Source organism: Caretta caretta, chromosome 4 (assembly GCF_965140235.1).
Source record: "Caretta caretta isolate rCarCar2 chromosome 4, rCarCar1.hap1, whole genome shotgun sequence".
Classification (NCBI taxonomy): Eukaryota; Metazoa; Chordata; order Testudines; family Cheloniidae; genus Caretta; species Caretta caretta.
In genome coordinates this window covers 61684897-61704055 of record NC_134209.1, presented here as the reverse complement: position 1 = coordinate 61704055, position 19159 = coordinate 61684897, and the positions used below count along the sequence as shown (strand labels likewise).

Below are 19159 nucleotides of genomic sequence, written 5' to 3'. Positions count from 1 at the left end.
GCCGAGATTAGGGTAAATCCAGACATGTCTATTTCATGTAGTGAGAAAGTCACTCTGCAAGGGAGCAGGAAGTAGAAGTCCAAGCACTGAAAGTCTCTTTCACCAGGTTGCTGTCCAGATCAGTGAAGACTAGGGATTCCTTTTTATCTGGTTATATTGTTGATACCAACAAATAGCTTCATCATGTCCCCCATATAACACAAATGAAGACCAAGGACATTATTTACGACAAAGCCAATTTATTAGGTTGCTGGGATTGTGCCAGTGTTTGTTTATAAAAACAGACAAAATATGATTTTATTTTGGTAGGATGAAAATACATACACAAAATATTCAGTACCTTTGACATCCTTTCTGTGAGTAGAACATTACTCCAGGAAGCATACTGGATCCTGAATTAAAGACCACACTGTCTCTAGGGCAGGAAAATCAAAACATGTTTGGTACTGAAAAGACTAGATTACATAGCTAAACATTATTTCATGTGGTTATGATTCAGGGCCCTTATTTACAAATTGTAAGTAATTTGCTTAAATAAAACTTATGCTAGATTCCCAGCTGCTTATTACTGAGAGTTGAACATTTATATTGTGTCTACATGATTTACTACCTTACTCCAGTTCTCTTACTTTGGAATATTAAAAAATAAAAAAATAAGATTAGAAAGGTTGTTGAAATACTTTAATACTATACAAACACTTCAGATCGGTCCTTTGAAAGAGGATTAAGGACATGAGTGAAAAAATAAATCCTTCAGGAGGACTGTAAACCATATTTATTTGTAGTACTACAAAATACATTTAAGATCAATCCCTTCTTAAAAATCATTAAGGTCCTTAGTGTTAAAAAGCTCTTATTTCTAGAAGGACTGTAAATCAAATTCTATTTAGGGTTTGAAACAGATAAAACAGAGTTCCCTTTTTCAAGTATTGCATAAATAAAACGGTCACAGCTGTGGCATTACAAAAATAGTTTCTAAATGAAAAAAATCCTAAAAATCCTAATTCCAATATGATTAGGCCAAATAGATCTTTCTAAACCTAGAATAAAGCCAGTGGATTTTCTCTTTCACCAATGCAGTGTGTAATAGAATAATTACATCCTTTATTACTTTTCATAGTTTGGTTAATATAATTACCTTGTTTCAGTTATTTAGTTACTATAATATGACCATCAGGATAATAGTTGACAAAGCTCTAAAATGACCTTTGTGTTTAGTTTCCAGTCAGCATCCTACAATACATATATTGTAAGCAGAGTTCCTCATTTATAAGTCTTTTCTTTGAACACATAATAATCAAGCATGCTATTGTTGTATCACTGCATATGAATGTTATATGCTGAATTAAGTTCTATGGCTTACATTCCCTTTTGATGTAACCATACAGTTATGTGCAATCCAGAATGCTTTCGAATATGAAACATGACCTTCAAACCAGCATACAAAAAACAACTGAAATGAAATGGTTGCAATACTTTCTCAATACCAAGTGAAGCAGAGGATTCTAAAAATCCAACCCAGTTCACCTTTCTTCTGCAAAAGAACTCTAAGGGGTTACCCAAGCAGGATTTAACCTGAAGATCTATTAAGGAAAATCTGTTTGGGGATGAACAAAATGACATGGTAGGTCTTCTCCATACTTAATTTACACGATTCTGTATTTAAGTATGTTTTCAAGGATTTCCAGTTTCTCTGTTCTTTAAAGAGAATATATCATTCTACTATAATAGTGGGCAAGTGGGAATGAATTGAACACTATTTGGAAGTTTATCCTGAAGTTCAATTATCCAGAACATCTGCCTTCACATTTTTCTGGCAGAGACCAGTTTACTACCATTAAAACATAGTGACCTTGACATTTTCAAAAGCTAAGGCACAGGTCTGAATGTGGCAACTGGGCATCGGAACTAGCACTTTTTCCAAAATTCTTTAGTCCCTAAAACGCATAATAAGTTTCCTCTTCAAAATTGCGTTTTGTTTTTAAAATAATCTGAAAAAGTCAGTATTTGTTTCTCTCAACCTTACTAAAATTTTAGACTACTGGAGTACATTTATTTACCTTGGGATACACAATTCAGAGACAGCATTTGTTCTTAAATGATCCAAGTGAAGAAATTTGAATTAGGTTGGAAGATGTCATGAGAGTTATGGCTGTTGATATTAGCTTGCCACCAGACGTACAATACACCATAACATTATGCTACTTTGAGAGGGGAACATGCTGCAATGATGCCTCTAACTCTACAACTATTCAAGTGCTGCGTGGAGCTGAACTTTTTCACTGAAATCACAGAAGCAACATGAGCTCATGTGATGTTACTGCATAACAACATTCTCCAAACCCAATTCACTTTCTATGAGAGCAGTTTGATTGAGCTCTCCTCCCTGTTCTGCAGCATATGAGTGCAGGAAGTCCTGACTCGAGATTAGAAACTTGGATCCTCCCTCAAATCCCATCCCTGTGCTTTAACCAAACTATCTTTCATAAGAAGGATGCCTGTGGGATAAAAATGTGTGAACTACAAAGAATTTATCAAGTTTTAGGGTTTAAATAAGTATCTGAGGGCAAGGACAATCTGTGGATTCTCCCACCTTTGCCATGTATGAATAGCCAGGATTTGAGGTGGAATGACAAACTACTGAGACCAATGGTGTTCCCCTACATTCACATTCTAGGTTGATCTTTATTGATGGCCTTCCTTTCATAGCACACATCTACAGCTCTAGCTACTTTGAGATGCAGTGGAAACGTCTAAGTCTTCTGTGTCATTATCCCAGACACCCACAAAACCAACAATTCACAACACTCATCCGCTGCTAGCCAAAGATGTGAGTCCTTTGGCTACTCCAAAACTCTGGTATAATGCAGGAGGACCAACGAAATGCTAACCAAACAAACAAAAATAAATAAATTGGATTATTAACCATACCATCAGTGATGGAAATGCTCTCAAGCAGCAAGTAACTTAAGTGAACTTGCTGCATCAAAACTTCATTAGAAAGTCTATTTTTCTGTATATGTACAGTGAAGCTTCAGTAATTGAGAAAACACAAAGTGCAGAGATATGAGTGGGGCACATCTACACAAGAAAAAACACACATTAAAGTGCCAAAGGGATCATACATAATTGATACTAAAACCTGCCAAGATCATATTTTTAGAGTATTTGCAAACAAGACGAGGTGATAACTGCATGAATACTGTGATCTAACACCAGCAGGTCGTGGCAGGTTTTGGCTCAGGCTTTAAATGTATCTTATCGTTATCTGGGGGTTGACTAAGCATTAATGGCTTGTGGCTCTTCAACTTATGAGCCAGTGTCATAAATATGGCTTCCACATGGTCATTGTCATTGGGGTTTTTAGCAGAGGTTTCAAACAGTGGAATACTGTGAGTATCGGCAAACTTCTGGGCCAAGTCCGTAGGCACCTGAATAGCACTTCTTAGGTCACATTTATTTCCAACAAGAATCCGTGGTATATCACCGGCAAGCAAGTGCTGTTTGCATTCTTCTATCCATGATGGCAGACTATGAAAACTGGCAATGTTGGTCATGTCATACACAAACACAACAGCGTGTACATTCCTATAATAATGCTGCACCATGCTCTTTCTGAAGCGTTCCTGTCCTGCTGTATCCCACAGCTGGATCTAAAAGGGCAAAAAGGAACAGAGAAAACAAAAGCAGAACTGATTTCAATTCATGCTAGACAACAACATAAATCATTCTGAACTATGAAAACCACATAGATCATCTCTGTATTAGTCATATTGGGAAGTTTAGTTCTTGAAGAAAATTCTATGGCTATTCACCATAGTTTTTGAAGGTTCCAAAATATTATATAAATACTGTTTTCAGAGCCACCTATTCATAATCAAAGATATGAAAAAATTAGTGTTGTGTTTTGCTTGATCACCACTACAGATTTCTGTAAGAGTTTACGGACACTGATATTTTGTAAAATCTTACACCAAAGGATACTGAAGTAGCAACAAATAGACATCTCTTAGCACACTCATTTTGCTGAAGAGGGTTTCTTCAGCACTGATAGTACTGAGCTGGTCAGAGGATAGAGCTCTGCACCAGACATGCTTCCACACCTACAACCTTTTCAGTAATTGAATAAGGGAACATTTTCAAGGTATGGACTTCAGGAGATTTGGGGGTTTCAAAGTTCGGCACACAAGGCCAAGTTATTCACAATGGCAGATAATTGTATAGCTTGATGAGTTAACTGTAAATGTGTCACCCCCCCCCCCTTTTTTTTTTTTAAATACATTTGTCAGTAGTGTACATAAACAAAAGAAAGCAGAGAAACGGAACTCTGGAACAAATTCCCACCATGTCTATCTACACTGAAAGTGGACTTCCTCTGTGCTCTATAATTAAATTTTGGTCAACATCAGGAGATCAAATTGGACTAATATTTTTTCTTCCTTTAACTTCTCAGAAATTCCTCTGGAAAAACTACTTCTTCCAGCAGAAAAACAGATTTTCTATTTTTAACCTTGTTTGTTTACTTTGTCCACTTGACAATACTTTTGTAAGCTGTGCTTGTTTGCAGACGTTTTTCACACAGCAATAAGGGAAAGTAACAATTTCAAAATAGGGAGATGTAATCGGAAACCCTAAGATTTGGCAGGGTGATTAAGGTGCAGCTGTAGTACTGGAAACTAATTTTTTTTTTAAATTGACTAGGTTTTATACGTGCATCCCTTAAAGTGTCTTTAGTTTACACAGCATTTCTTTATAAAAACGCCTATAAAATGCCTTTTACAACCAAGAGTTTGGTTGTGCAGGAAGTAGGACACTTAAGAGGTCAATGGCACTTGACTTTCAGACTCTCTACAAATCTATGAGGTGCACTATGTGGAATAATAATATCTTATGCTGTTGCTAATAAAAGATGTCCAGTTTAAATTTACTATTTAATGTTACTTATAAATAAAACTTTGCTTTAGCTATGGGAACATACAGCTTTGGGAGACTGGACTGAGCATAACGAGAGATCACTTGATATCTGTCACATTTTATGATGTTACTTCAGTGTTTCTCTTAACTGCTTTCCTGATATATGCACAGTATTCTTGGAAAGGAGCCTATTATTGCAATTAGCACCTGAATTAAACGCAAAAAAGCTATTTTTAAAATTATTTCACTTTCCTTCTCCCTCCAACTATGATAGTGATTTGCAATTAAGAGTCAGAGAAAAGAACATGGGGCCCTGCAGATTCAAGAATCCTCTTCTGAAAGGAACTGGATGAATCATGAGATTAGGCTATCAGCTTTACACCTCTAATATACTAGTTTAAAACTAAACCAGTGTGAACAAGTGGTGACCAAGAAGTTGTGTGGGAGGTCTATTCAGAGGGCCACAAGTTGGCATGTTAAGTCCATTTCCTAAAGAAAAAATACCAGCACCATTATAGGCAGATAAGGTTGCCCAACACTTTCCATTAAGAGACCCTGTTTATAGCTACTTATAACTTAAGCCAAATTTTAGCTAATAGGGCTGAAATTTTCCATGCCAGGTTGCTCAGGCTGAACTTTTTGAAAAGTTTCAACTTAAACTGTTCAAGCTGTTTCTGAGAAAGATTACTGAAAAATATTTTGTCCATGTTACAAAATAAAAATCTTACAACTGTTCCATTGAGAAGCTCTAGTACAGAGGTGGGCAAACTATGGCCCGCGGGACCATCCGGCCGGCCCTTGAGCTCCTGGCCAGGGAGGCTTGCCCCTGGCCCCTCCCCTGCTGTCCTCTCTACCCTGCAGCCTCAGCTCAGCTTGCTGTGCGGCCAGCACTCTGGGTGGCAGGGCTGCAAGCTCCTGCCAGGCAGCGCAGCTGTGAGAGCTGCTGGCCTGCCCCGGTGATCTAGACTGTGCGTTGGCATGGCTGGCTCCAGCCATGCCGAAGCGGCTGCCAGTTCTGGTGCTCTGAGCGGCATGGAAAGGGGGTGGGGCGGGGGGGTTGGATAAGCGGCAGGGAGTCCCAGGGAGCGGTTGGCTAGGCTTGGGAGTCCCAGGGGGCCTATCTGGGGGTGGGGTGTGGCTAGGGGTTGGGGAAATCAGGGGTCAGCAGGCATTGGATGGGAGGGGGTCCCGGGGGGGGGGGCAGGGGGTCCCGGCAGGGAGCGGTCAGGGGACAAGGAGCGGGGGGGAGAGGGGGAAAGAGGGGTTGGATGGGTCATGGGTTCTGAGGGGGGCAGCCAGGGGGCAGGGGCCAGGCTGTTTGGGGAGGCACAGCCTTCCCTACCCAGCCCTCCATACAGTTTTAGAACCCCAATGTGACCCTCGGGCCAAAATGTTTGTCCACCCCTGCCCTAGTACCTCCATGCTTTGGAACAGAGACTTGAAGTTTGGAGGAAGGTGGGGGAAGGGCTCCCCCTGGCATCAGAGATGTGCATTTTGCCATTTCTGGAAATTCACCCAAAATTGGCCAAGTTATAAACCTCCAAAAAATTCCAAGCAGCACATGCTCAGCAGAGATTAGTAAGAGCTTTGCTGCTCAATTCTTCCAAGAGTCTACCTGCTCTGAGCATGCTCCATCCCCACCCTGCTTCTACGTGCTGAACAGACTGACTGCGCACCATGCCCACAGTTCAACTGAGAACATTCCCCTGGGCTACAGGGGCTGAATAGGACTGCCCCTGCAACTACTTCTCCCCACTTCCGAGTCCATTGTGGTAAGCAGGCACCAGGAGCAGCAGACTCCTTGCTGTCAATTCTCCTCTAGCTGGTATCAAGGGGTAAGGAGGCTGCACTGCTCTTGCCAGAGCTATATCTGTTTTGTGACTAAATATAAATTGGATACCTAACTGAGGCACCTAAATAATTTTTTTTTCACCACAATTAAAGGACTTCAGTCTGGCATCTTTCTCTAACACAAAGTTCACTAAATAACAGACCAGGGGGAGGATTTTCAGCTGAAGTAAATGGAGTTATGACAATCCACACCAGCTGAGGACCCACCCTGTTCTCTCTTACCCTTCATTTTTCCCAGAGGCTGGCTCAAAGGAAGCTATTTTTACTCGATATTTCTCATCTTTCCTGGGATCTGATTCTAGAGATTTGGAAAGAAAGCCTGAAAAGCCAAGAGATTTAGGGAGGGTTTTCTTCAATTCAGAATAAGGGCAGATAAAATAGGTAGCTCCTATGCAGGGACAGTGTGCGGCTGAGGAGTTACAGAACAGCCTTATGATACACGATCTGAATACTAGATTTTAAAATTGACTTATTTACTTGGGCAGCTGCAGAACTTAGAGAAACTCTGCCCCAAAAAGTGGAGATTATAAAAACTACACTAAGTGATAATAAAGTGACAGTGAAGATTTTCAGCAAAGATGAGACCCAGAGCATTACTACTATTTGCTGATGCATTAGAAGAGGGGAAAAAAAGTTTTATGAGAAGCTGCAATTTAAGAACAGTTTGTTTACTTGCAGCTATTCAGACTGTCGACCTGAAATCTATGATTTTACCATTATTTTTAAATCTATTCGACATTGGTGAGGCCTCATCTGGAGTACTGTGTCCAGTTTTGGGCCCCACACTACAAGAAGGATGTGGATAAATTGGAGAGAGTCCAGCGAAGGGCAACAAAAATGATTAGGGGTCTGGAACACATGAGTTATGAGGAGAGGCTGAGGGAGCTGGGATTGTTTAGCCTGCAGAAGAGAAGAATGAGGGGGGATTTGATAGCTGCTTTCAACTACCTGAAAGGGGGTTCCAAAGAGGATGGCTCTAGACTGTTCTCAATGGTAGCAGATGACAGAACGAGGAGTAATGGTCTTAAGTTGCAGTGGGGGAGGTTTAGATTGGATATTAGGAAAAACTTTTTCACTAAGAGGGTGGTGAAACACTGGAATGGGTTACCTAGGGAGGTGGCAGAATCTCCTTCCTTAGAGGTTTTTAAGGTCAGGCTTGACAAAGCCCTGGCTGGGATGATTTAACTGGGAATTGGTCCTGCTTCGAGCAGGGGGTTGGACTAGATGACCTTCTGGGGTCCCTTCCAACCCTGATATTCTATGATTCTATGATATATTCTTGATATGTTAGCCACTTATCTGCTTCATGAGCTTTCTGTCGCTCTCTAGTGCTGCACAAAGTTTTTCACTTTTTATATATGCATTTCTTCTGTTAGCCAGCCAACTCTTACAGACACTCCAGTATTTATCTGAGATTCTGCAGACTATACTCAGAGTGCTTTTTGTACTTTCCCCCTCCCTGGCTCCTCACAAACACAACACAGATGATTAAACACACTTTGAAAAATGCATATTGATAGACTGACATTGAGACTATGATTCAATCATTATTTAAATAAACCGTCCATCAAGGGGTTGCATTTTTGTTTAAAGTATAATGCAGCCAAGACCCCGTTGGGACATTAGATTTGAGGCAAAAACAACAACATGATTCAACTACTGAAGCTGAGGGATAGGTATTTAAACAATATGTTGACTTAACACCTTCCCCTCAAGCTAAACTAAAGAGACTTGGGGTTGAATTAGATGGGATGAGCATTCTTAAAAAAGGCTTCTTCACCATGAACAATCTGTATGCACCGTTTACACCAATTTAAAAATATAAATGGCCTTTTGATTAAGATAATTCATACATTTCTCTGCACCTCATTTTGCTTTGCAAATCAGTGAGGCGCTCTAAGGCATGGGATATGCTTTATGGGATTTCCTCCTTTTTATTTTATTTGTGTCATTATTTACCTCAATTAAATAAAAAGAGTTAAGACAATGGGTTTCTAGAGCTCAAATCAAACAGATAAGAAGTTAAAATTGAGAAGATCCTCATTTTCTGAGATAGCTTTAGTGCGTATATCACATCTAAGCACTGCTGCTTCAAAAAGACCTAAAGGTCATTAGTCTACAATACAAATGTAACATGAACACTGGCTGCCCCTATATTTTTTTTAAATTCCCAGGTAACAAAACCCTGCAGAAAAGAATTGTGCCTGTGTTACTTACTACCAATGACACAGCATTTCCACAGCTGCAAGGGAAGTGCTCTGTGCATGAGTAGCCAGCAAAAGACCAACCATCCAGCTACCTGGAGGAGCGGAGAACAGCAGCAGAGAAGAAGGGGAGACTTATATGTAATAAACCCTTCCAGAGTAACAAGGTAAGAATTCTATTCTTAGCAGCTCCTCCAGGGCCCAGCAAGAACAGCAGCCATGCCTAGTCTAGGAGAGAGCTGCAAAGCACTCCTGCTGCGGACACAGCTTATACCAGTAAAGCTGTCCTGTAACCAGCATAGCCTACTTCCCCCCAGTGAAACAAGCTAGAATGGTAAAAGCACAGTTTTGCTGGTACAACTGTGTCTGCACTAGATGCTTTTGTTAGCACAGCTACTGTCAGTCAGATCTCACCTTTTCACACCAGGGACCAACCTGCTGGCATGACTTTAAATCTGTAGTGTAGACATGGCCCAAGAGCGATTAGGCTCACCAGTTTCCCTCTCTGATCCTCCAGCAGGCATTGCTTGAGAGGTGTTACCACCATATACAAGAAAATAAGTGGGCAGGAGCCAGAAAACAGAGAAACGGGTTGAGGTTAGGTAATTAAAAAAAAAAAAGAAGAAAGAAAGAAATATAAGAAGTTGGGGTCCTATGGATGTGCACAGTATGATTGCACATGGCACCCTTCCTGCATGTGGCAATCCCTTATCAGCCAGAACACTGGGACTCATGACAAGTGGAAAAGACTTAATTAGAGCAGATCATCATATAGCTTTATGGGAATGGAATGAACAGAAGGAGTCTCCTGACGAAGAAGGTGGAGGACTGAAGGAACTGGTGTCCCCTGTAGGTAGCCTCCTCTAAAATATATATACGATAATATTATGGCCCTATGACCTACTAGAAGTATCTCAGAATTGAGGACCAGGCTGGATCCCCCACATTTCCTCAGCACCTACAAATACCTTATCAACAGTAAACACATCCACAACTTACATGGTGCTGGGGGGAGGTAGATAACCCTTTAGAGGCCACCTCATGACAAGAGATGGATATCAAGAGGCCAGAGAACACAGTATCCAGTTTCTCAGCTTAGGGAAGAAAAATGTACAGTCTCAGAATAAAGAAGAGCTAAAGGAAAGAATTCTGCAGTTCCCATAAAAAAGGAAGGGACCAAAGCAGAATAGTGCAGGTCAGGGGTCGGCAACCTTTTAGAAGTGGTGTGCCGAGTCTTCATTTACATTAAAGTGAATAAGGTTTCGCATGCCAATAATACATTTTAACGTTTTTTAGAAGCTCTCTCTCTATAAGTCTATATATTATATAACTAAACTATTGTCATAGGTAAACAAGGTTTTCAAAATGTTTAAGAAGCTTAATTTAAAGTTAAATTAAAATGCTGATTTTATGCTGCCGGCCTGCTCAGCCCGCTGCCAGCATGGGGTTCTGTTCACCTAGGCTGGCAACGGGCTGAGCAGGGCCTGCGGCTGGGACCCTGGCAGGCAAAGGGTCGGCAGCCAGAATCCCAGACCGGCAGCGGGCTGAGTGGGGCTGGCGGCCAAGACCCCACACTGGTAGTGGGCTGAGCGTCTCAGCTCGCTGCCAGTCTGGGGTTCTGTCCGCCGACTCCCACCAGCCAGGGTCCCGGCTGCTGGCTTGGGGTCCCGGACCTGCCCACACAGAGTAAGTACCTACCTTCTCCCTGGTTCTAGCCATTCTCTTCCTCTCTCTGCACTGAGATGAGAGTGGGAGTGCGCTGAGAACAGGGCTGAGGATGAAGGAACAGGCTGGAGGTTGGGGTGCAGGGTCTGGCCAGGAGCTAGAATGAGGGAGGGGGCTCAGGGTTGGGGCAGGAGGTTTAGGTGTGGAGTGCTTACCTGGGTAGCTCCCATTTGGTGGAAGAGGTGCAGGTGGGAATGTGTGTGTGTGGCGGGTGGGGGTGCAGGAGCTCCTGTTTGGTGCTCAGGTTGGGGGTGGGGATGTGGGGAGTGCAAGAGTCAAGGCATGGGGTGTGGGGGTGCAGGAGTCAGGGCAGGGGGGCTGGGTATGTGTGGTGGGTGCTGGAGTCAGGGCTGGGATTGTGGGGGGGTGCAGGGGTCAGGGCAGAGGGCTGGGAGGTGTGGGGGGTTCAGGGTTGGGCACGGGGCTGGGGCTCTGTGAGGAGGGTTCAGGGCAGAGGGCTGGGGGTGTGGGCTGGAGTCGTGGGGGTGCTGGAGGGGATATGCCAATTCCACCCCCTTGCCCAAGGTCCCCGGAGCAGAGAGCATGCTGCACCTCCCTCTCCACCTCCGTCAGCCGATTGGCCGCAGGGAGGGAGAGGAGGAGGGGCAGGAACCCAGCAAGCTGGGGGAAGAGGCAGGGGAAGGGGGAGAAGACCGGGCCAGGCCAGATTTTTAATGGCATGCTGCTGTTTGCTGGGGGCTCGTGTGCCTTAGGTTGCAGACCCCTGGTGTTGGTAAACAGAAGGATGTGTGACTACAGAAGAGAAAATGGTAGGAAAATAAAAAACAGAACATGAAGTGAAGAGAAAATCCTCAGAAGGGAAGAGACACACACAACCAGAGAGAACAGAAAGACTTGGAGACTTCCCAGGTGTTTTTTTAAATCAGAAGCCGTGCAAACAAATGCACGTAAGTACAGAGCATAAACATCAGCTACATATTAACGGATAAAGGGTTTACTGTCCTTTAATTCAATGGAGCAATCCCAAGGGTATGTTTTTTTTCCCTCCACAAAACATTAAGATCAACTCCTATATCCAAACAACAATATGTTTGTTTGTTTTTTTAACACAAACTTATCATCAGAGCTTGAAATTAACTCTCGCCTTTCAGTGCCTCATTGTGCCTACCTATTAGATAAATTTAGTATATTTCAGTTCCTTTGCTTTTAGGAATTTGAGGGCCAAGGTTCACCCTTGAGTCAAATTTCACCCTAAATTTAGGTTTGTAAGAATAATCTTTAAACAAAATTTAAGATTCAGAAGTGAGAGAGATGTGATCTAGCTATCCAACCTGCCACATTCCAAAGCTCAATTTCCCTCCTTCCTGCCCCTAGCAGTGTGACAATCTGAATGAAGTACATCTGTCATTGAAGAACATTACATTCTTTGATTGTTAAAAACTGACACTGAACACCTTGAGCTAACATGTAAAATATCCACATTAGCTCACACCTCTCCACTGTCTTGTTATTAGATACATCTCTTATTTTGATATAGAATATTTGTAGAGTTCTCACTTCGGTTAAGTTGTTTGTATCAGAAATGATAAATCTTGAAACTGACACTAGAGATAAAGTGTCCCAGTAAACAGAATCTTGCTTTCTCCCTCTCCCTCCTGCACATCACCTTTGGGATTTATGTTTGCATTACAAAAGAAGCTTAATTTGGGAAACATTTCAGACCACTGCCAGAATAACTTGACAGCCAAAGCCCCAAATGCACATTCCAGAACAGTGGCACGCACCCATATGGCGTGAATGTTTGCACTTTACAAGGAAGATTGGTGGTGCTACACTGAAACATGGCTTCACTGTTAATATGCATCTAAAGCAAAGTCACAGTAAACACTGACATCTCTCAGTAGATGAGTTTGGAAATCAAGACACTTTTTAAAGGGCTAGTCTTGTCCTTTTTAACACCAGTCAGAGGCCAAGCTAAGGGGTTATCAGTTTAGTTACACCAATGCACGTTTCTCACAAGGAATTGTGCACAAAGCTGTGAAGCAGGTGTGGCTATACCACAATGGTTGGACTTCTAGAATATGGTCCCCTGATGCTTTGCTATGGAAACAAAAAAGGAGTACTTGTGGCATCTTAGAGACTAACCAATTTATTTGAGCATAAGTTTTCGTGAGCTACAGCTCACTTCAACGGATGCATCAAGTACTCCTTTTCTTTTTGCAAATACAGACTGACATGGCTGTTACTCTGAAACCTGCTATGGAAATGTAACCTGAAGGGACTACAGATCCCAGCATGCAAGAGTCGAGCTTTAACTAGGCGGCACGACAGCCCCGTATGATGGGCTCCCTAACCTGCTCAGCCTGCCCCTTTGCACCGAGGGATGGCAGCTCCTATTTACCCTATCAGGCAATCAGCCCGACGGCAATAGGAGCCCCAGGGCAGCCGCATTCTCACCCGCCGGCGCCGACAGCCCCGCGGGCCGCACGGGGGGCCGGCCGGCCCTGAAGCCCCCACGCCAGAAGGGAGCCGCTGCCGCCGGGATGTCAGGGCCGGAGGGGGAGCGGGCGGGGAGGTCCCGGGTGTTCGTGCAGCGCCGAGCACAGCAGGGCCGCTCCCCCCGCGGCGTCCGGGAGCGCAGGGCCGGGGCCCGGCGGTACCTTGATGCGCTCCCCGTCGATGGTGACGGCGCGCTCGCGGAAGTCCACGCCGATGGTGGCCTCCGTGCGCCCCGGGAAGCGGCCCGCGCAGAAGCGGTAGGTCAGGCACGTTTTGCCCACGTTCGAGTCCCCGATCACAATGATCTTGAAGATGCGGGAGCGCGCAGGGGGCAGCCCCCCAGGGCCCGCGCCGGAGTAGCTCAGCTCCAGCGAGGACTCCAGATCGGCCGCCGCCTCCATCTCCTCCCGGATGGAACGGTTGGGGACGGAGCCACCTCGCTGGCTGGCGGGCGCGCGCCCACCCGTTAGCCTCAGCGCGGCTCCTCACTGGCGCGCGCTCATTGCAGCAGCAGCCGCTCAACCGTCCGCACCTCGCTGCCGCGGCAGGCCAAGGCTCGGAGTAACAACGCCCGCGCCCGCCACGTACGGTAATTTGTGCCACTCCCTCCGAGGGCAGGTCAAGCCTCTGAGTGGCGGGGACTAGGAGACTTCCCGCGAGAACCTCCCTCGGTAGCCACAGCACCGTTGTATTAGAAATATCGCGAGAAGTGGGATTACGAGCGGGGCGCTGCCGGCCCCTTCTTCAAGAGTGGGTAGGGTAGGGCGGCGTTGGGAGCTTGAATGTAACGGGGCAGACGAGGCCCACGCAGGCCGCGTCCTCCCCATCCCCCCCGCCGGCGCCGCCCATCGCCCGGTTGCACCTCCTCTCGCCCCTCCCCTTGCCCTCGCCCGCTGGGCGGTCGCGTGGCTTGGGTCGCCTCGGGCCAGCGCGAGCCAGGCCGCGCGCTCTGCCCCCTGGAATAATGCCCCGAGTCGCCAGCTGCGGCTGATCCTGACGGTTACTAAATCACGAACGGAAAATCGCCAGGGCCGTTGGGTTGCCAGCCCCCCAGGATTGCCCTGGCATCTCCAGGAATTATGTGATGAAACCTCCAGGAATACAGCCAACCGAAGTTGGCAACCGTAGCCTCCGCCTCCCCCCATGTGCCACATCGGGGCTCCCATGCAAAGCGGGGCCGAGGAGGTGGGTAGAGCATGAGGTTGTGAAAGTTACCTTCCCCCCTTAAAAATGACAGTATTTTTTTAATATTACATGTCACTGATAATGGCAAGGTAACTTTGAAACATTTCCCCCTGCCTTTGACTACTTTTCATCTGTAATCTGCCCACAGTTTTTTTTTTTATAGCTGAAATGATAGCTTTTGTAAAAAATAACATACTCAGAAATTATACATATTCACAGTCACTTTGAAATAATCTCTGCCCCTTTTTAGTCCAGCCTTTAAGAGTTTGCTCTAAGGCCTGATCTACACTACAACGTTAGGCCAACACAAGCTGCCTTGTGTCAACCTAGTTGTGCACTTAAATTTGTCTCCCACCAGTGTAAGTGCCCTGTTACGCCAACATACTACACCACCTCTCCAAGCAGTGGGGAACCAAAGTTTATGAGGTCGACACATCTTGCTTGTAGAGACTGTGTTACCTATGGAGCCTAGCAGTCCTCCAGCAACTCTCCCACAATGCCTTACACTGACCACTCTGGTCACCATTGTGAACTTCACTTGTTAGACCCGCAATAGAGGTCTTCCTATGGGATGGGGAGCAGGCAGATACCGGACAGAGTGTTGGTATATAATACGCTAAATGCTCTTTATTGATTACAAAACAAACCTTATTCACTCCACATTCATACACCAAACATACTATACCAGAGTCCAAAGGTCAGAATGGTCCCGATGGCCAGTTGAGATTCCTTCCATCCATAAGATCATAAAATGCCAGGAGCTGGCAAAAACCACATCTATATCCACACGGGATAAACTACTCTTATTTGCGGAAGTCATTGGCAATATTTTATAGTCCATTCCATCACGTCATCTGTTCTTTGCCTTTGTTTACTAGGCCTTCTACCCACACAATTCCATAGAGACAATCCTGGGCAGGCTGCCATGATCCAAGTCGTGCCATTTCTTCCAATTCTTATACAATTTTATATCAATCCAGCTGGTGTTGTTTCCTTTTCTGCTGATTCTCTGTATTTTTCTCGAAACATAACAAGATTGTTTTTGCACAGATAGTTCTAATAGTTCTTGACCTTAAGTTCTTACTTTGGTTGCCAACTTGCAATGCATGTATTCATGTCAAGCATGCTTCATTCATACCAGGCCTCAGTGACCTATAACATATTGCATGGATATGTGAATCACAATGCATATATATATATATATCTATATATCCCGACACACTGTCCCAGGGTCATGTAGACCAGAAGGTCACTCTCCCCTTTAAAGCCCTACACATTTTTGAAATTCCTTTTCCTGATTTCCCAGTTTGGTGACCACACATAGCAGTTCTCCATTGTTTAGTGCAACTGCCTGGCTAACCATGCCAGCTGCATGCTCCAAATGCACTCTGGCTTGGAATAGACAAGAGATATTGGATCCCCTGGGTCTGTGGGGAGAAGAGGCTGTGGAGGCACAGCTCTGAACCCACTGTACAAATGTCAACAACTACAAGCAGATTGCAAGGAGGATGCAGGAGAAGAGTTACAACTGGGACCTGCAACAGTGCCATGTGAAAGCCAAGGAGCTGTGGTAAGCATACCCTAAGGCCAGAGAGGCCAACAATCAATCTGGTGCTGAGCCACAGAGCTGCTGCTTTTACAATGAGCTGCATGCCATATTTGGTGGAGACCTCACTACAACCCCACATACCACAAGCGATACCTCTGAGGAGCCCAAATCACAGGCCCCCGGCATGAACAGAGTGCAGGAGGAGGTGGATCAGGGAAAGGTGACCGAGGGAGCCAGCTGCGCAGTAAACCAGGAACTGTTTTTGACTCCAACACAGTCCAGTCAGTCAAGCACAGGGTTAGGGGAAGAAGCCTCCGGTAAGTGTATACATAAATTTTCCTTTAGAGGAATGCCCCGCTTCCAAAGCAGCAGGACACAGGGTTTGACTTTTAATTAATTTACTTGTGCTGTAAGAGATAGTGGTACAACCAAGAGAGGTAGAGTTGCTATCTGCTTTTCAGTCCCCTCTAGAATTAGACAGGGGGGCCATGCAGAGCAGTTTGGGTTTGTATATAGGGATGTCCCTTGAATCCTCCTGAGAGATTGCGATGAAAGGTGTGTGGGGATGGCAGCCTTATTTCTTCCTCCATGCTAGGACACTTTCCCACGTCAGTCAGCGTTAATTTCAGCAGGCACTATTGTAGTACGCAGATTAGCAGCATACCGGCCTGTGCAGCTTCAGGATGCCAGCAGCAGCAGTGCTCTCTGTGCCTTTGTTACCCTCAGGGGTGAGATATCAACTAAAATCACCATGCTCTGTGGATAATGATGCCAATATTCGGTGCCACTGCCCTGTGCTACTAGTTTCATTCAACCCAGCCATTCCCTTCTTATTTGCCTAACCCCTGCTGGGCCATACTCACCATGACTTGCCCAGTGCACAAGCGTTCCCAAGCAGAATTGACAAGGAGAACGTAGTACTTAAAACACTAGGAGAGCAACAGGAGTGAGTTCTGCATTCTAAGTTTCGCTTTACATATTGAATATATTGACAGTGGTACCTCTGTGTTTTATCTGCAGCTGCAGCCATTGTGGCCTTGAGGGTCTCCCCGTCTGCACCTGCAGAATGCCCAATCCAGATAAGGCGGAGAAAGAAGAGGACTCAGGAAGATGAAGGTTTCTAACCATCAGAGGAGTGAAGTTTTGGAATAGCCTTCCCAGGGAAGCAGTGGGGGCAAAAGACCTATCTGGCTTTAAGATTAAACTTGATACGTTTATGGAGGAGATGGTATGATGGGATAACATGATTTTGGTAATTAATTGATCTTTAAATATTCATGGTAAATAGGCCCAATGGCCTGTGATGGGATGTTAGATGAGGTGGGATCTGAGTTACTACAGAAAATTCTTTCCTGGGTATCTGGCTGGTGAATCTTGCCCACGTGCTCAGGGTTTAGCTGATCGCCATATTTGGGGTCGGGAAGGAATTTTCCTCCAGGGCAGATTGGAAGAGGCCGTGGAGGTTTTTCGCCTTCCTCTGTAGCATGGGGCACGGGTCACTTGCTGGAGGATTCTCTGCTCTTTGAAGTCTTTAAACCACGATTTGAGGACTTCAGTAGCTCAGACATAGGTGAGAGGTTTTTCGCAGGAGTGGGTGGGTGAGATTCTGTGGCCTGCGTTGTGCAGGAGGTCGGACTAGATGATCATAATGGTCCCTTCTGACCTTAGTATCTATGAATCTATGACATGTCCAGTGAGATCCTATGAGCCAGTGCTGCATTGGACTGTGAGCACAGCGCCTGGAGGATGAACATTGAGGACAGCCTGGAAAAGGAAAGAGTAGAGAGGAGAAAGGTGCAGGAAAAGGAGAGGGAGATGCACCTGGACATAATGGGGCTTCTTGGGCAGCAAACACAGATACTGCCGATTCTGGTGAAACTGCAAATTCAACAATACTGGGCTTGCCTCCCTCTGCAGCCCATTGAAAACTTAATTTTGGGACCTCCCTGTACCACCACCAATGTTCCAAGTGGCATCAGGGGCCACTGCACTACCCCCCACTCCACTTCGTGGGACAGTAAAGACAATCACAGCTTCACATACACTGATTTGTGAAAGCCATCGTCGGTGAAGATGTAGCTGAAATGGACGTGAACGTTCTTTCCTCTTCATACAGTCTGTTCTCTTGATTTATTAAGTTTTAAATATATTTGTTTTAAAATGTCATGGTTTCTTTTTTTCTGCACTGAATTCTGTTGCAAAAAACCTGTCTATTATATTAACTCATCTTTATTAGTTTGCAACATCTGCTACTGCGTGCTTAGCAGGTCTGAAAACAACCAATTACTTGTTACTGACAGTGTGACACAACTCATAGGGTAAGCCACAAACAAAATTAATAGATGTATTGACAATGTTATATTCCTATTTGCTCAATAATCATCATACGATTCCTAACAGGCCACAAAAGAGCAGGGCCAGTTAGAACACAGTACAACAAAATGCGTTACTGTGGCTAACTGTTAAAATGGTCTTTTAAAGTCTGCCTGAGACATCTAGCTCCAAGTTGAAATCTTCTACTAGACCTTATATCTATATTCAAACGCAGCAGACAACCACTCCACCTCCACCCTGCACCCCAGCAGAAAGGTTTCCCACTTTGCTTAACCTATATTATGCCGAAACACAGCAGGCAGCTATAAGCATTGGCATATTTTTCTCACCAAGATTCAATCTTGTGAGTAAACAATGCCACTGTCCTTTCAATTGACGAAAAGCACATTCAACTGTCATTCTGCACTTGCTGAGCTGGTAGTTGAATTGTTCCTTAGTGCTGTCAAGATGGCCAATGGACAGCTTCATAAGCAAGGAGAGCAACGAGTAGGTTGGGTCTCTCTCCTTGACCAGAAATTCCATCCTGGACCTGAGAAACTCTTGCTGAGTGAACCTGCGAAAATAATTTAGCCTTTCTATACTTCGATGTCCCCACTGGCAAAATAGGAATTAACAATAAATCACTATCTCACAAATTAATTAAGACTAAATTAGGACAGTGAAACTGAGTCTCCCACAAGTGCTTTAACCACTGGACTATTAGCTATTTTGGGGTTGGTGTCTCTCTCTCTGCACCCCACTTGGTTTTTGCAAGAGATTTCAAAATGCCTTGTTTGGTCCCAACAGAAAACATTCTGAAATCTTGAAGTTTTGCAGGATGGGAAAACTATTTCCCATCCAGCCGTACTTATACATTTCAGAATAATTCCTGTCGTGCATATATGAAGCATTACTCAAGCAGAGAGGGTTCACTGACTAATGTGCTGTCCAAAAAGCC

General features: G+C 44.6%; 1 protein-coding gene and 1 long non-coding RNA gene across 2 annotated transcripts; one reads left to right on the top strand and one right to left on the bottom strand.

The window, feature by feature from the left end:
• Window positions 1-219: 219 nt before the first annotated feature.
• On the bottom strand, window positions 220-13555 carry RAB33B (RAB33B, member RAS oncogene family). Its single transcript, XM_075127676.1, has 2 exons — window positions 13316-13555; window positions 220-3653 (listed from the first exon to the last, which is right to left on the bottom strand). The coding sequence occupies exons 1-2, from the start codon at window positions 13553-13555 to the stop codon at window positions 3210-3212; spliced, it is 684 nt and encodes a 227-aa protein (XP_074983777.1). The 3' UTR covers window positions 220-3209.
• Window positions 13556-14038: 483 nt separating this feature from the next.
• On the top strand, window positions 14039-18054 carry LOC142071877 (uncharacterized). Its single transcript, XR_012668088.1, has 2 exons — window positions 14039-15909; window positions 16909-18054. It is a non-coding gene; the product is annotated as an uncharacterized LOC142071877 (long non-coding RNA).
• Window positions 18055-19159: the final 1105 nt, after the last annotated feature.

Excerpts from the sequence above, each read along its gene's own strand:
- RAB33B (XM_075127676.1), bottom strand. The coding sequence starts at position 13,555 with ATGGAGGCGGCGGCCGATCTGGAGTCCTCGCTGGAGCTGAGCTACTCC. Across the intron at positions 3,654-13,315 it reads TCGACGGGGAGCGCATCAAG|ATCCAGCTGTGGGATACAGC; the intron begins GTACCGCCGGGC and ends TTGCCCTTTTAG.